Source organism: Vipera ursinii (assembly GCF_947247035.1).
Source record: "Vipera ursinii genome assembly, chromosome: 4".
NCBI classification, from domain to species: Eukaryota; Metazoa; Chordata; class Lepidosauria; order Squamata; family Viperidae; genus Vipera; species Vipera ursinii.
In genome coordinates, this window is record NC_139514.1 from 86473536 (window position 1) to 86488208 (window position 14673).

Below are 14673 nucleotides of genomic sequence, written 5' to 3' on the forward strand. Positions count from 1 at the left end.
AGGGAGGGCCTTCTCAGGGTACCGCTGGTTAATGAATGCCGGCGGGTTATTCCCAGGGGAAGGGCATTCTTTGTGGGTGCGCCTGCCCTATGGAACCAACTACCCACGGAACTTAGGACTGCCCCCGACCTTCGCTCATTTCGCCGGGACCTGAAAACTTGGCTCTTTGATCTGTTTGGTCCAGACTGTGGGGTTTTAATTTAACTGGGTTTTAGATTTACTCTTGGGGCTTGAGTTTAATTTAATTGTTTTAATTGATTTTAATTTTTTGTATTTCATGGTTTTAACTGCCCTGTAAACCGCCCTGAGTCCTATGGGAATAGGGCGGTATACAAATCCAATTAAATAAATAAATAAATAAATAAATAAATAAATAAATATCATTGTAATTGAGCAATATTGTTTTGGGGGCCTGTAATGCTCTCGCTACAATTGTGGGCTTTTTTCCTCTTGCATTTTAAGATGTTATTGTTTTTCCCCAAAGTGCTGAATGTTAACATAATGGCCATTTTCCACTAGAGTCCTTGAGTATCTTCATAGCATCACCCAGCCATTGTGGAAGTGATATCAAGCCTGTTCTTATTCCTGTTACTTTAAATCAATGATTCTATAAATCACTATTTGAGAAATGACCAAACCCCCCCCCCTTGAACATGTAATAGATAATTAGAGGTGTTAACTCAGGTGAGTTGGATATGCTAAAACTCATCTATTAAATATATCTGAAGAAAATATCTCTCTGCATTAGGTGGCCTGTATCTCATAATATTTTCTTTTAGGCTTCCTACCCCAATTTGGCTTTTTAAAAAAATTATTGGCACGCTACAAAGCAAATAAATAGCCATGAGAGAAAGCATTTCCTTACATCCATCACATGCTCTCAAAATCCCAAAGATTCCCACTATTGGTAAAAAGTAGGCCACTCTCCAATGAAAGCAGAAATGGCCCTGACCATTGTTATTATTTTTGAGCCAGTTCAAATCTTTCCTTTTTGTCCATATTTTTTTTAGTTCTATCATGTTTTCTATTGCCTCCTCATGTTGATTTCAGATGGTAGATTTTTTATTGTATTGCTTTTTGTATGTTTTTGTCTGGCTGACTTTACCTTAGCAACGTTCATAATTTTTGACAAAAATAACTTTATATTTTAAGAATTAAATATCAATCAAATCACATAGATTCAAGCTGCCTGTTTCTAGCTTATAAAAAGTTATTTGATTATTTTTAACAAATCATCAGGCATTCTTGAAAAAAATATAGGAGATCTCCAAAGATCAGTGTCACCACATCAACAGTATGATCATTAAACCAATCTGGACATTTTAAATAGCCCAAGATCAATAAAAAATATATGCAAGAGGAAAATTGATGTTACCTTTACACTGAAGCAAGGCTGATACTACAATTAATCATTAAATATTCCTTTTATTTTTATCTTTAGGACTCTACACGTCTGAACATGGATAATAAGAAGTTTGCAGCTCTGAATGGCACTAATTATCTCTTGATCAATCCTATTTCTATAAATGATTCAGGCTATTATACTTGTGAAATGACCTTTGAGTTTGAAAAGGAACAATATAATATTACCAGAACTATTCAGCTACAGATACTTGGTAAAAGAAACACAAATCAACCAAAACTATTTGAGCGAATGGAGTATTTATAAATATTAAATATGACACTAATAGTTGTATTTTTAAGTTAATTTGATTTTTATATAATGAGTTTCCATCAGGATAAATTTTACAACTTGAGGTAGGGTTGCAAAGTATAGAAGATGGGTCTGTAGCTCATTATTAAGAGGACCAATTTTGCAAAAAAACAAAAAAGATTACAGAGTCAATTGTTAGTTCCAGGTAAGATGGTAAAAAAATTCCTTTCTGTGATTCTTAAAAGCTGTGGCCAGGGTAGACAGCACTTATGTAGATGGGACAATGGTTAGTTTTCAAATAAGGCAATATTATTTTCGCTAACATACACGTGGGTTTTTTTTTCTGCTAATTCATTGGATGGCTAGGACATGACATGTAAAACTCTTGCAACCAGCTATATCAGTTACTCTCATTTTTTGGATTTGTTTCTTGATGTAAGACCAGGTATGATATAGTAGAGGAAATACAGATGTGTAGCCCATTTATTGGGACCCTGAGAGTTGGCTGGGCACGGGTAGGGGCCTTCGACGTAGACCTAATAAGAGGCCCCTGATTATTTTTCTTTCAAAATTTTTTAGGGGGTTAGGGAGGCGGGAGGGTTCTTTTGGTTGTTTGGATAAGGGGGGCTATCCAACTACCGCTGTTCTGGCTAGGGCCGATGGAGATCGCTGGGGGGAGGAGCGGGGGTCGGTCACCTCCGGGGCTCCAGGGCTGGTCGTGGGGCTACCTATTCCCACGACATCAGGGAATGGCAGCAGATGGAGGAGCAGAGGGCCATATCGATCTCAGGGAAGGCCTCTCCGCTACTTACAAGCGGTGAGGCACTCCGACCCTCTGGCTCTACCCCAAGGTCCCGGGAGTGAGGGTGTGCAGCCCCCTGAGCTCCGGCTGGTGTATTTGAACGCCAGGTCCGTCGCTAATAAGGCTCCTCTCGTTCGTGATCTGGTCGAGGGTGAGCAGGCGGACCTGGCTTGCATCACGGAGACTTGGTTGGGCCCAGAGGGCGGGATTCCTCTGGTTGATCTTTGCCCACCAGGTTTCCGGGTGCTGCACCGGCCTCGGGCTCAGGGTAGGGGTGGGGGTGTGGCTGTTGTTATAAGGGAGACCTTGTGTCCGCGGGAGGCCACTGTTCCTCAGATAGTCGGGTGTGAGTCTCTCTTTTTGAGATGCGGCCCTGGTGCGCAGTTGGGCTTGCTGCTGGTGTACCTTTCGCCTAGTCATGCAGCAGCAGCCCTGCCTGAGCTGCTTGATGTCCTCTCTGCGCTGGTGGTTGAGTTCCCGAAACTTATAGTTTTGGGGGATTTCAACCTACCATCGCTGGGAGGATCATCTGAGTTGGCCCGGGAGTTCATGGCTTCCATGACGGCCATGGACCTGACGCAGGTAATTTCGGGACCGACTCATGAGGGAGGCCACACCCTTGACCTAGTTTTCTTATCTGGACGGTGGTTAGATGATCTTGGTGGGGGCTCTCCAATTATTATGCCCCTGTCATGGACCGATCATCATCTCCTGCGGCTGGTCTTCCGTTTTGCCACCCCCCGCCGTGGGTGTTTGGAACCAATTAAATGGTACCGCCCCAGACACTTAATGGATCCCCAGAGGTTCCAGACAGCTCTGGGGTCCCCACCTGCCTCCCTTGCTCACAGCTCGGCAGATGCCTTAGTGGAAGCCTGGGAAAGGACGGCCACTGAGGCTCTTGACCGAGTTGTACCCCTGCGGCCCCTGACCCGGTGCAGATCCCGTCGAGCTCCATGGTTCTCTGCGGAGCTTCGGGAGATGAAGCGTCGGAGACGGGGCCTAGAGAGCGGTTGGAGGTCCAGCCGATCCGAATCCGACCGATTGCGACTAAGAGCCTACATTAGGTCTTATCTCGCTGCGATAAGGGAGGCGAGGTCTAACCACTTCGCCACCCTTATCGCGTCCGCAGATAATCGCCCGGCCGCCCTGTTTAGGGTGACTCGCTCCCTCCTAAATCAGGAGGTGAGGGAGGATCCCTTGCAGGGCCGTGCCGAGGAGTTTAACCAACATCTGTCGGACAAAATCGCTCGGATTCGGACCGGTCTGGACTCTGACTGGGCAGAGTCTGACGATCAGGACATGGGTGGTCTTGTCGATATCATCTGGGAGGAGTTTGATTCTGTGACTCCGGAGGAAGTGGACAGGATCATGGGGAGGCTGAGCACCACCACATGTTTATTGGACCCGTGCCCTTCCTGGCTGGTTTATGCAGCCCGGGAGAGGACACGCAGCTGGTTCCAGGCAGTTATATCGGCTTCTTTGAGTGAGGGTATCTTCCCCGCCGTCTTGAAGGAGGCGGTGGTGAGGCCTCTCCTCAAGAAGCCTGCCCTGGACCCGGCTGTATTGAATAACTTTCGTCCTGTCTCCAACCTTCGCTTTCTTGCGAAGGTTGTTGAGAGTGTGGTGGCGCATCAGCTCCCTCTGGTCCTGGATGAAGCGGATTATCTAGACCCGTACCAATCGGGTTTCAGGCCCGGGCACAGCACGGAGACGGCATTGGTCGCGCTGGTGAATGATCTCTGGAGGGCTCGGGACAGGGGGCATTCCTCTGTCCTAGTCCTATTAGACCTCTCGGCGGCTTTCGATACCATCGACCATGGTATCTTGCTGCGGCGTCTCAGGGGATTGGGAGTGGGAGGCACAGTTTTACGGTGGTTCTCCTCCTATCTCTTGGGACGTTCGCAGTCGGTGTTGGCAGGGGGGCAGAGGTCGACCGCGAGGTCTCTCATTTGTGGAGTTCCTCAGGGGTCGGTCCTCTCGCCTCTCCTGTTCAACATCTACATGAAGCCGCTGGGTGAGATCATTCGTGGCTTTGGAGTTGGGTATCATCAGTACGCTGATGATACCCAACTTTTCTTTTCGACCCCAAACCACCCCAGTGATGCCCTCGACGTGATGTCCCGTTGCCTGGAGGCGGTTCGGGTCTGGATGGGGAGGAACAGACTCCAGCTCAACCCCGACAAGACTGAGTGGCTTTGCATATCTTCATCCCGGGTTTATTCGGACATTCCACCTCTAACTATGGGGGGTGAATTATTACCCCCCGTAGATAGGGCTCGCAACTTGGGGGTCCTCCTAGATTCACGGCTCACCTTGGAAGATCATATAGGAGCCGTGACTAGGGGGGCCTTTGCACAGGTTCGCCTGGTGCGTCAGTTGCGGCCCTATCTTAGCCGGGATGATCTGTGCACGGTCACTCATGCGCTCGTGTCCTCTCGTCTGGACTACTGCAACGCTCTCTACATGGGGCTGCCCTTGAGGACCACTCGGAAGCTCCAACTGGTACAGAATGCAGCCGCGAGAGTGGTGTTGGGAGTCTCCCGATACTCCCACGTTACACCTCTGCTCCGTGAGCTGCATTGGTTGCCAGTTGTCTTCCGGGTGAGATTCAAGGTACTGGTAACGGTATTCAAAGCACTCCATGGCATGGGGCCGGAGTACCTCAGGGAACATCTGCTGCCGGCATCAAGCTCCCTGCGCCCTGTGCGTTCCCACAGAGAGGGCCTCCTCAGGGTGCCACCGATCAGAGAATGTCGATTGGTGGCCCCCAGGGGGAGATCCTTCTCTGTGGGCGCTCCGGAGCTGTGGAATCAGCTACCGGTTGAGCTCCGGATGGCGCCCGATCTTCGCTCCTTTCGCCGCGATCTCAAGACATTTTTGTTTGTACAAGCCGGCCTAGCCTGAGGGGGAGTGTTGGGGTTGTTTTATCTTTTGTTTTTTAATTTTTCTGGGGGTTTTTAGCGTTGTATTTATATTGTTTTTAACTAGGGCAATTGTTTAATCTGTTTTTAATGTTTGTATTGGTTTTTTTTATTCTGCCCTGTGAACCGCCCTGAGTCCTCAGGGAGAAGGGCGGTATATAAATGTTATTAAATTAAATTAAATTAAATTAGTATGTATAATTATACACCAATTGATTAATCCAACTTTTTTCTATGTAATTGCAGATGCACAAAATCTGCTTATCTCTAAGTATAAATAGTTTGCTAGAAAGTGATCTGGCAGAAAATTGTGGAAAAAATAAGGAAGTTTCAGAAACTTCCTTATCTTCAAGTTTCTCAGCATTAGAGCTGTCAAATGCCAAAATTACCAGATTATCCGGTACAACATTCCAGCTACTTGGTTCAGATAACTTTCTGAAATATCTTCATGGATTGAGAACATAAATCCTTAATGAGGACCCAGATTGTTGGGGGCAATTAAGCTGACTTTGTAATAATGCCGCTTGGGGTGTGTGTGAAAGCCCTAATAAGCAGGCATATACATAGAATGAAGGCTACTGCTAAGTTTGTAAAGCCGCCCTGAGTCTTCGGAGAAGGGCGGGATATAAATGGAATAAAAAACCAACTGTCGATGGAAGCTAAAACTGGTGTCTTAAACAAGGAAATCTAACAATTATGTCCAAAGATAGCTGTTTGAAATAATTTCAGACAAATAGATTTACTTAGTGATGCAAAAAATAAACTAAGGTATGAGATTTTCTTTAGAAGAAAAAATGGCTCTAGCTAAAGTAGCTGGCCCATTCTCTTTTTAAAGGTTTTTAAACTAGCTTTCTTGATGGATTGAACCATAGACAAGATGGGAATGTGTTGTCTGTTAAATAGCCAAAAGATGGCAGTAATGTCTTTACCAACTCAGAGTAAACAGCACATTTCTCCTCTTTCCCAATGTTAAAATGTTTCCAACTAGTACAGATATTCTATGAAATTCAGAAAGACTAGTGAGGTCTTACCTCTGTGTTGTAGGTGGTGAAGAAAGGCTAACCTGAGGTAAAAGGTAGCACTGGAAATGGACTTTAGAATATGTGCTATACTCCAGCATACACGCTAATTCCTGTATTTATAGCAGAACTACTAGATTCTGTAATAGCTTTGTTTCTTATGCCATACATCTTGTAAAGTCACAGGACTATTTCTATTTCTCCACCTATATGTATACATTCAAACTAGGCTGTGATGTTTCTCTGTGTCATATATGTGTGTGTAGGAGGGTATATGTATGATGGGGTGTTTTTTTTTTGAGAGCTGAACGGAATGAAATTTCATTTTAATGTATGCTGATTAGTGTACATTTAAAGTGACAATAATGTTTCTATTCTATTCTATTCTATTCTATTCTATTCTATTCTATTCTATTCTATTCTATTCTATTCTATTCTATTCTATTCTATTCTATTCTATTCCACGCCACGCCACGCCACGCCATGCTACGCCACCCCTTCCCATCCCATCCCATCCCATCCCATTCCATTCCATTCCATCCCATACTATTCTATGCCAATTGTTTCTTTTCAACTGCCGGTCTGATGCTGAAAACCATCCCATATCCAACCTTTGCTTTTTATTTTTGTGATTTTGTAACTTGAAGAGAACAAGAACTATTTTGGTGTTTTGCATTTTCTTCAAACTATAAGCTATGTCCTTTCCTGCTTCCTACAGCTGGGACAAACTATGGGCCTATTACTGTTACAGCCCCCATTTCTCCCGCTCTCTAGTGCAGGGATCCCCAACCCCCTGTGGACTGTACTGAGCTGCGACATACCAGCAACTGGGCTGTGCAAACAAGCAAAGTCCCATCTGCAAGATGCAGGCACCACACAAAACCATCCCCACTCCGGTCCACGGAAAAACCTCTCTCCACGTAACCAGTCCCTGGTGCCCAAAAGGTTGGGGGCCTCTGCTCTAGTGGGCCAGATTAGTTAATTCTGCTCTGGAATTCACAAAGATGCAATTGTATTCAGTGTTTTACTTCTTCACACCACTTGCTGCTCTATGAGTTTGTGTACATTTCTGATATGTTAAACTGAGCAAGCAAGCAACTTTACTTACTAACCATGGTTTTAAAAACAGATTAGGGATATGCAGTTTCCTGTTTTAAATGCCCTGAATTGTAAGACCATGAAGATTATCGAAATAAAATGAACTGCTGTGGGTATTCTGTTGCTAACCCCATGTCCTTGGAAATGATCACCATTTAACTGTAGAATTGAGTGTATATATTTGAAATATTAATAAGCATGTTCAGCTGGATAACCCCAATATCTACTTTGTGAACTCTAGCATGTCTATATGACACCCTGTTTTCCACAGATCCCATCATTTATTGATCTCTGGATAGTCACTGTGAAATGTCCAGATTTTTGGCCTTGAGCCCCAGAAAGTCTAAACAACACAAAGGATTAGCTATTCTAAGAAGTGAGGTCCATATTTCTGGAGTACTCCTAGGCTGAGTAGGCTATCTTTATTAATGAATCAAATTTAAATAGTCGTCCATCTCACAGGAAGTGACTCTGGGTAGTATAAAATAATCCTTATGCTTCAACTCTCTGCCAACAGAAAGCTGCTTCTGCAGATAGCATTACAATAGCTTTACTTGCAGCCTAGATTATAGTTCAACATGTGAACCAGAACCTGGGCCAAATATTGACTTCGACATTTTTGATTGTTGATTTTCAGTTTTATCTAGTTCTTTGCAAAATATCACTGTGTTCTTATAGCAGTTACTAGAATGCACACATAATGATAATATGTTGTTTCAAACATCTAATGATTTCTCCTGATTTTTTTCACTAGAACAAAAGAAAAAAAAATTCCCCATGATTGTCAATCCAGATGAAAGGATTACATCAGCAGCTCTCGGTAAGGCCAATAATTTATTTAAGCTACTTCTGAACAGTGAGGGCAATGATTAACCTAATGTCAACTTCTTTTCTGATTCTGGCAAAACCAGATTAGAAGTAAGCTGGATAATACTATTCCATTCTTCATAAATGTTTTACAATAGTTGTCAAATCTAGGATACATTCCAGCTGAATTTACAGCTAATATTAATGTTAATGGCTAAATGTCTCAGCTAAGCCTACCTTGTCTGGGGTTAGATGTTAAACAGACTTAAGCTATAACAACAACAACAATAACAAAATAACAACAACAACAATAATCCAAATTGCCGACTTTGCAACGACAAAGTTGAAACTGTTTCACATCTAATATGTGAGTGCACCAAAATTGCACAAACTGATTACAAAGCTAGACATGACCGAGTTGCTAAATTAATCCACTGGGCATTGTGTTCGGACTTGCCTGTGTCCAAAAAGTCGTGGGAACATAGGGTGGAAAAAGTTGTTGAGAATGAGAGGATGAAGATCTTGTGGGACTTCTGAATACAGACAGATCGTCATTTGGAACACAACATGCCAGATATTGCAGTTGTAGAGAACCAAAGCATACAGCTGATTGATATCACCATACCAAGAGATACAGAAGAAAAAGAACTGAAAAAAATTATTAAATGTCACGACCTGGCCATCAAAACTGCGCGATTATGGATGAAATGTGTAACAGTAATACCCATTGTCATCGGGGCACTGGGAACAATGTCCAAAAACTTTGCAAAATAAATCAAGAAACTGCAGTTTCCTGCAATAACTCCAGCAATGCTACAAAAAACTGAGCTACTTGGAATATCTTACATTTTAAGGAGGTACCTGGTTAATACCTGATGCTGGCAGCAACCTGTGTCAACCATCATCGCCAGTCAATTTCAATGTTCAGTTGATTGAGGTTCATGTTTAATGAATAAAAGAAATAATAATAATAATAATAATAATAATAATAATAATAATAATAATAATAATAATAATAATCCCCCAGTGAGGCACTACCATGACATGGTTGTCGGGCTTGTGTACTCTGAGGAAGATGAGAGCTATGCCAGAGGTTCAACCATACTGGACAGGTCTCATTAGAGGAGTCAGAAAAACAGAATTGGACGAACTACAAAGGTTTATCCAGGGCAAAGAAATCAAAGCCTTGCCATAAGTAATTCAGAATTTAGAGGCAAGTCAGGGGGAGCTGGCAGTGAAGGAATCCAGTAGAGATATACAACTGTTCTCATTTGGAAACCAGGCACCTCTTCCTCAGGAAGAACAAAGCCCTCTAACTAAAGAAAAGAATTGAAACAAAGAATAACTGAGCATCTAGAACAGCACAAAAACAACAGAATAAGGCTGCCTGCATTGAAGCTTGTTCCAAAGAAACAGCTAGCACAAGCATTAAAAGATGAAAATACTGCAATATCAAGCATAAGCACCAATTCACCAATGGAAGATTAGACTAGAAAATAAAATCAGTTAGTTAAGATCACATGCAAGCAAGCTAGAACAGATGAAAGAAAAGACCAAAGAATACCTAATCAAGGAATACCACTAGAAACAAGGAAGTTCAAGGAAGCACTGGAAATAATAAAGCAGCAAATAACAGCTATAGCCAGGAAAATCAGTAGATATGAAGCTCGAATTGCAAATTATAGGCAGAACCTCCAATTTCAATCCATTCAGAAACGTTTCTACCAATCCATCAATGGAGAAACTGCAATGAATCAGTCAGTACCTGACAAGGAAGAAAAGTGCAGTTCTGGAAGCAGATATGGGATAGCCCAAAGAAATACAACAAGGATGCAGCTTGGTTAAAAGAGGTGGATGCAAATAAAAAGGAAGTTGAAATGAAAGAACTAGTAATAACAACAAAAATGGTAGAAAAAAGAGCAAGGAAGATCAAAAATTGGTCAGCACCAGGTGAAGATGAACTGCATGGGTTTTGGTTGAAACATCTAACTGTTATATACCCACTCATTGCCAAGCAGTTCAACAATATACTACAAGGAGGAGAAATTAAACCTACCTAATAATGAAAAATCCAGCAAAAGGGGCAACACCAGGCAACTACAGGCCAATTACCTGCTTACCAACAACTTTCAAATTACTAACTGGTCTGTTAGCTGATGCAGTCCAACAGCATCTAGTTGAAAATAATCTCTTTCCACGGAAACAGAAAGGAAACCGCCCCAATAGCAGAGGAACAAAAGTTCAACTCCTAATAGACAAAATGATCCTGGAAAACTGCCAGAAAAGGAACACCAACCTGAATGTTGCATGGATTGACTACAAAAAGGCATTTGACTCTCTGCCACATGACGGATAATCAAGTGCCTAGAAATAACAGGAGTCAGTAGAAACATCAGAAAATTTGTGCAAAGATTGATGGCACAGTGGAAGACACAGTTGCAGGTCAATGGTGAAAGACTGGGAGAGGGTAATATCAAGAGAGGAATATTTCAAGGAGATTCATTATCACCACTACTATTTGTTGTTGTACTGTTTCCTCTGTCAACAATACTGAATAACTCAGGACATGGCTATCAAACATCTAAAACATCTGCCAAACTATCCCACCTCCTTTACATGGATGATCTGAAGCTGTATGGAAAAACATCATCTGAAATAGAATCGCTGCTGAACACTGTCCGTATATATAGCCAAGATATTGCAATGGAGTTTGGCTTGGACAAATGTGCCACACTTACTCTCAAACAAGGAAAAATAGTGAAAACTGAAGGAATAAAGATGCCCCACAAAAATAACATTAAGAGTCTGGATGAGGAAGATTACTACAAATACTTGGGTATCCTTCAAGCTGACAACATCAAGCACATTGAAGTCAAGAATAAGATTAGAGGTGAATACATCAAGAGAGTGAAGATCTTAAAGTCCAAACTCAATGGAGGAAATATTGTGAAGGCAATCAACACCTGGGCAATTCCAGTCTTTAGGTACACAGCTGGAATAGTGGACTGGACTCAAGCAGAACTAAAAGTAATGGATAGAAAGACCAGAAAAATAATTACAATGAATCATGCCCTTCATCCACGCAGTGACATTGACAGACTCTATCTACCAAGGCAAATAGGTGGTCGTGGAATGCTGCAAGTACATCAGATGGTTAAAGAAGAAAAAATGGCTTTGGAAGAATATCTGAAGGACAATGATGAAGATGCACTGAAATTAGTATATCAGGAAGGCTTACTGAGTACTGGAGAGACCAAACTTTCTTACAAGAAAGATCAAATGAAGAACAGAATAGAGGCATGGGAAGACAAAACACTACATGGCCAGTACATTAAAAAAATAGCTGGGAAAGCAGATAATAACAACACCATTGGCACTGACAAATTAGTCAATTGCAAAAGGCGGACTTACTAGGAACTGTTTCCATCCTGCAACAATATCTGTAATACCATCAAAAATCCATATCTGCCTATCCCAGGTCCTTGCTAAAGACGTAATAAGTAGACAAAAATGCAAATCCAGACTGAACATCTGGCTGACTGTGTGATGATTAATAATAATAATGTTGGAAGGCATCTTGGAGGTCATCTAGTCCAACCCCCTGCTCAGGCAGGAAACCCCATACCATTTCAGAGAAATGGCTCTCCAGTCTCTTCTTAAAAATTTCCAGTGTTTGAGCATTCACAGCTTCTGGAGGCAGGTGGTTCCACTGATTAATTGTTCTAACTGTCATAAAATTTCTCCTTAGTTCTAGGTTGCTTCTCTCTTTGGTTGGTTTCCATCCGTTGCTTCTTGTCCTGCCTTCAGGTGCTTTGGAGAATAGCTTGACTCTCTCTTCTTTGTGGAAGCCCCTGAGATATTGGAACACTGCTATCATGTCACCCCTCGTTCTTCTCTTCAGATTAATAGACATACCCAATTCCAGCAACCGTTCCTTATATGTTTTAGCCTCCAGTCCCCTGATCATCTTTCTTGCTCTTCTTTATACTCTTTCTAGAGTCTCAACATCTTTTTTACATTGTGGTGAACAAAACTAAATGCAATATTCCAAGTGTGGCCTTACCAAGGCAATGTAAAGTGGTATTAACACTTCACATGATTTTGATTCTATTCCTCTATGCAGTCTACCACTGTGTTGGCTTTTTTGGCAGCTGCAGCACACTGCTGGCATATATTTAAGTGATTGTTCACTAGGACTCCAAGATCCCTCTCACAGTTACTACTATTGAGCAAGGTACCACCTATACTATACCTGTGCATTTGGTTTTTCTTGCCTAAATGTAGAACTTTACTTTTTTCACCATTGATTTTCATTTTGTTAGATAGCACCCAATGTTCAAGTCTGTCAAAATCCTTCTGTATGTTAAGGCTATCTTCTGCAGTGTTGGTTATTCCTGCCAGCTTGGTGTCATCTGTAAATTTCATAAGTTCCCCATCTATCCCCTCAGCAAAATCATTGATGAAGATGTTGAAGAGCAATAGGCCCAGAACAAAGCCCTGGGGCACCTCACTACACACGCCACTCCATGTAGATGCCGTTATGTTGAGAGAAGCTTTTTTTGTTATTTGTGACTTTTGTTGTAAGCCTTAGTTCATTTTGAGCCTTTGCTGTCCTCACTTCATTTTTGCAGGCTCGGGTTATTTGCTGATATTCTGCCTTGGTTATGTGCCCCTTTTTCCATTTTTTATACTTGTCCTTTTTGTCTTTCAATTTATCAGAGAGTTCTTTATGCATCCATGCTGGTTTCTTTTGAGAGCTGTTATTTTTCTATTTCGTTGGTATTATGCTAGACTGGGCTTTTATAATCTCACTTTTCAAAATTTCCCAAGCTTCTTGAGTTGTTTTCCTCTTGAAGATTCTCAAGTATGGAATCCTTCCCAAGCTCTCTTTAAGTTTGTTGAAATTAGCTCTCTTAAAGTCCAAGACTCTAGTTTGACTGTGTTCTATTGCTTGTGGTTGCATAATGTTGAATTCCAATACTGCATGATCACTTCTCCCCAAAGTTCCTGTGGTTTCAACACCTTCTAAGAAGTTGGATGGGGCACTAACAGTGAATAGCTGTGCTGTGGGTTTGATTGATTTAAAGAAGACTTTTCAGTAGGTATCAATTTTTTTAAAAAACAACAACTCCAAAATGTTGAATGAATTGAAACCTTAAATCAATTTCTAAAATGTAAATGAGTCAAACTCTTGTTGATTTCATGGACACTTCCAGCTGTTTCTTAGGAACAATGAAGATGTGATTTACCAATGCATACTTTCTTGTGGGAAGTTTTTTTAACACTCTGTTCTTGCAATAGCCTGAGGATTTTGTATGGTCTGCTATTCTAATACCAATGATAGCCCTGACCCTATCAAGGTTTTCCCAAAATTTGTGAGAAGCTGCTGTCTAGCTGGTTAGGTTTCATGATGGAAGCTACAATTATTTGGAAGCATTCAAGTCAGGTATTTGATGCCAGTTCCTGGATTCTTTGCAGTGATCACCCAAGGCTATAACCTTGGGAGAGTTGGAAGAAGAGTTTCCAACACTTCTTGTTTCTTGTGCTGCTTTTATGGCAAAGATATACAAAGGGAGAAAACAGTGAAATCAATCTGCATAATGCAATATTTTGTGCATAGTTCTGCCCGAAATCTTGAACAAGAAAGGGAGAGTCTGACTCTGTGGCCATCAGAAGGAAGGTAGAAATGCCACACAATGCATGTGATCTGGTCTGGTTTCTTCTCCTCCTCCTCCTCCTCCTCCTCCAGTTGGCTAGCCCATGGTATGTTTGTCCTGGATCTTGCTCCAGCAAGGAACTGAAGTAGCCCTAATAGTAACAGAGCCTAGCATAACAAGTGCCATGCTTGTAGAGAAGGTGGCTAATATGAGGTTCAGCAATAAGTGCATGAAAAAAAATAGTCTGGACTTGCTGCTGAAAAACATGAGATCTCTGCTCAATCTGGCCTGCTGGATCTCTGTCTCTTCCTTGAAGGATGAGCAAAAATTTAACAACTGGTTTTCAAGAATCAGACCAAGCTGGCTAGATAATAACCCTAATAAAGAACTTCATTTATGAATGGATTGAGTATACAGTATGTCCCAGCAGATTGCTGTGCAGGAATAAGACGAAGACATAAAATAACTGCATTGACTAACATGTTCTGGACTCTTGGAATGGAAGTATGACTCAAGAGGAATGTGGTTGAGGGATGCGGTATTGCTAGTTCAAGGAGTAATTAGTTAAATAACTTTGAAACTTTCTTAATTCTTTATATACTGGGTAAGCACTATAACACTAAATAAATTGTTCAGATCTCAATCATATTACCAGCATACTTTAATTCTCTTGAATTCAGTGCTGGTCTGAAGAATCTGTAGGGAGTAATAAGTT

General features: G+C 41.9%; 1 protein-coding gene across 1 annotated transcript in view; it reads left to right on the forward strand.

Annotated features, from left to right (window-relative positions):
• LOC310640616 (interleukin-1 receptor type 2-like) overlaps window positions 1-14673 on the forward strand; it is a 43124-nt gene that overhangs the window by 14230 nt on the left and 14221 nt on the right. Inside the window, exons 5-6 of the mRNA XM_083363024.1 lie at window positions 1442-1616; window positions 8249-8314. Of these exons, the coding sequence (XP_083219150.1) occupies window positions 1442-1616; window positions 8249-8314 (241 nt within the window). The remainder of the gene's footprint in view (window positions 1-1441; window positions 1617-8248; window positions 8315-14673) is intronic.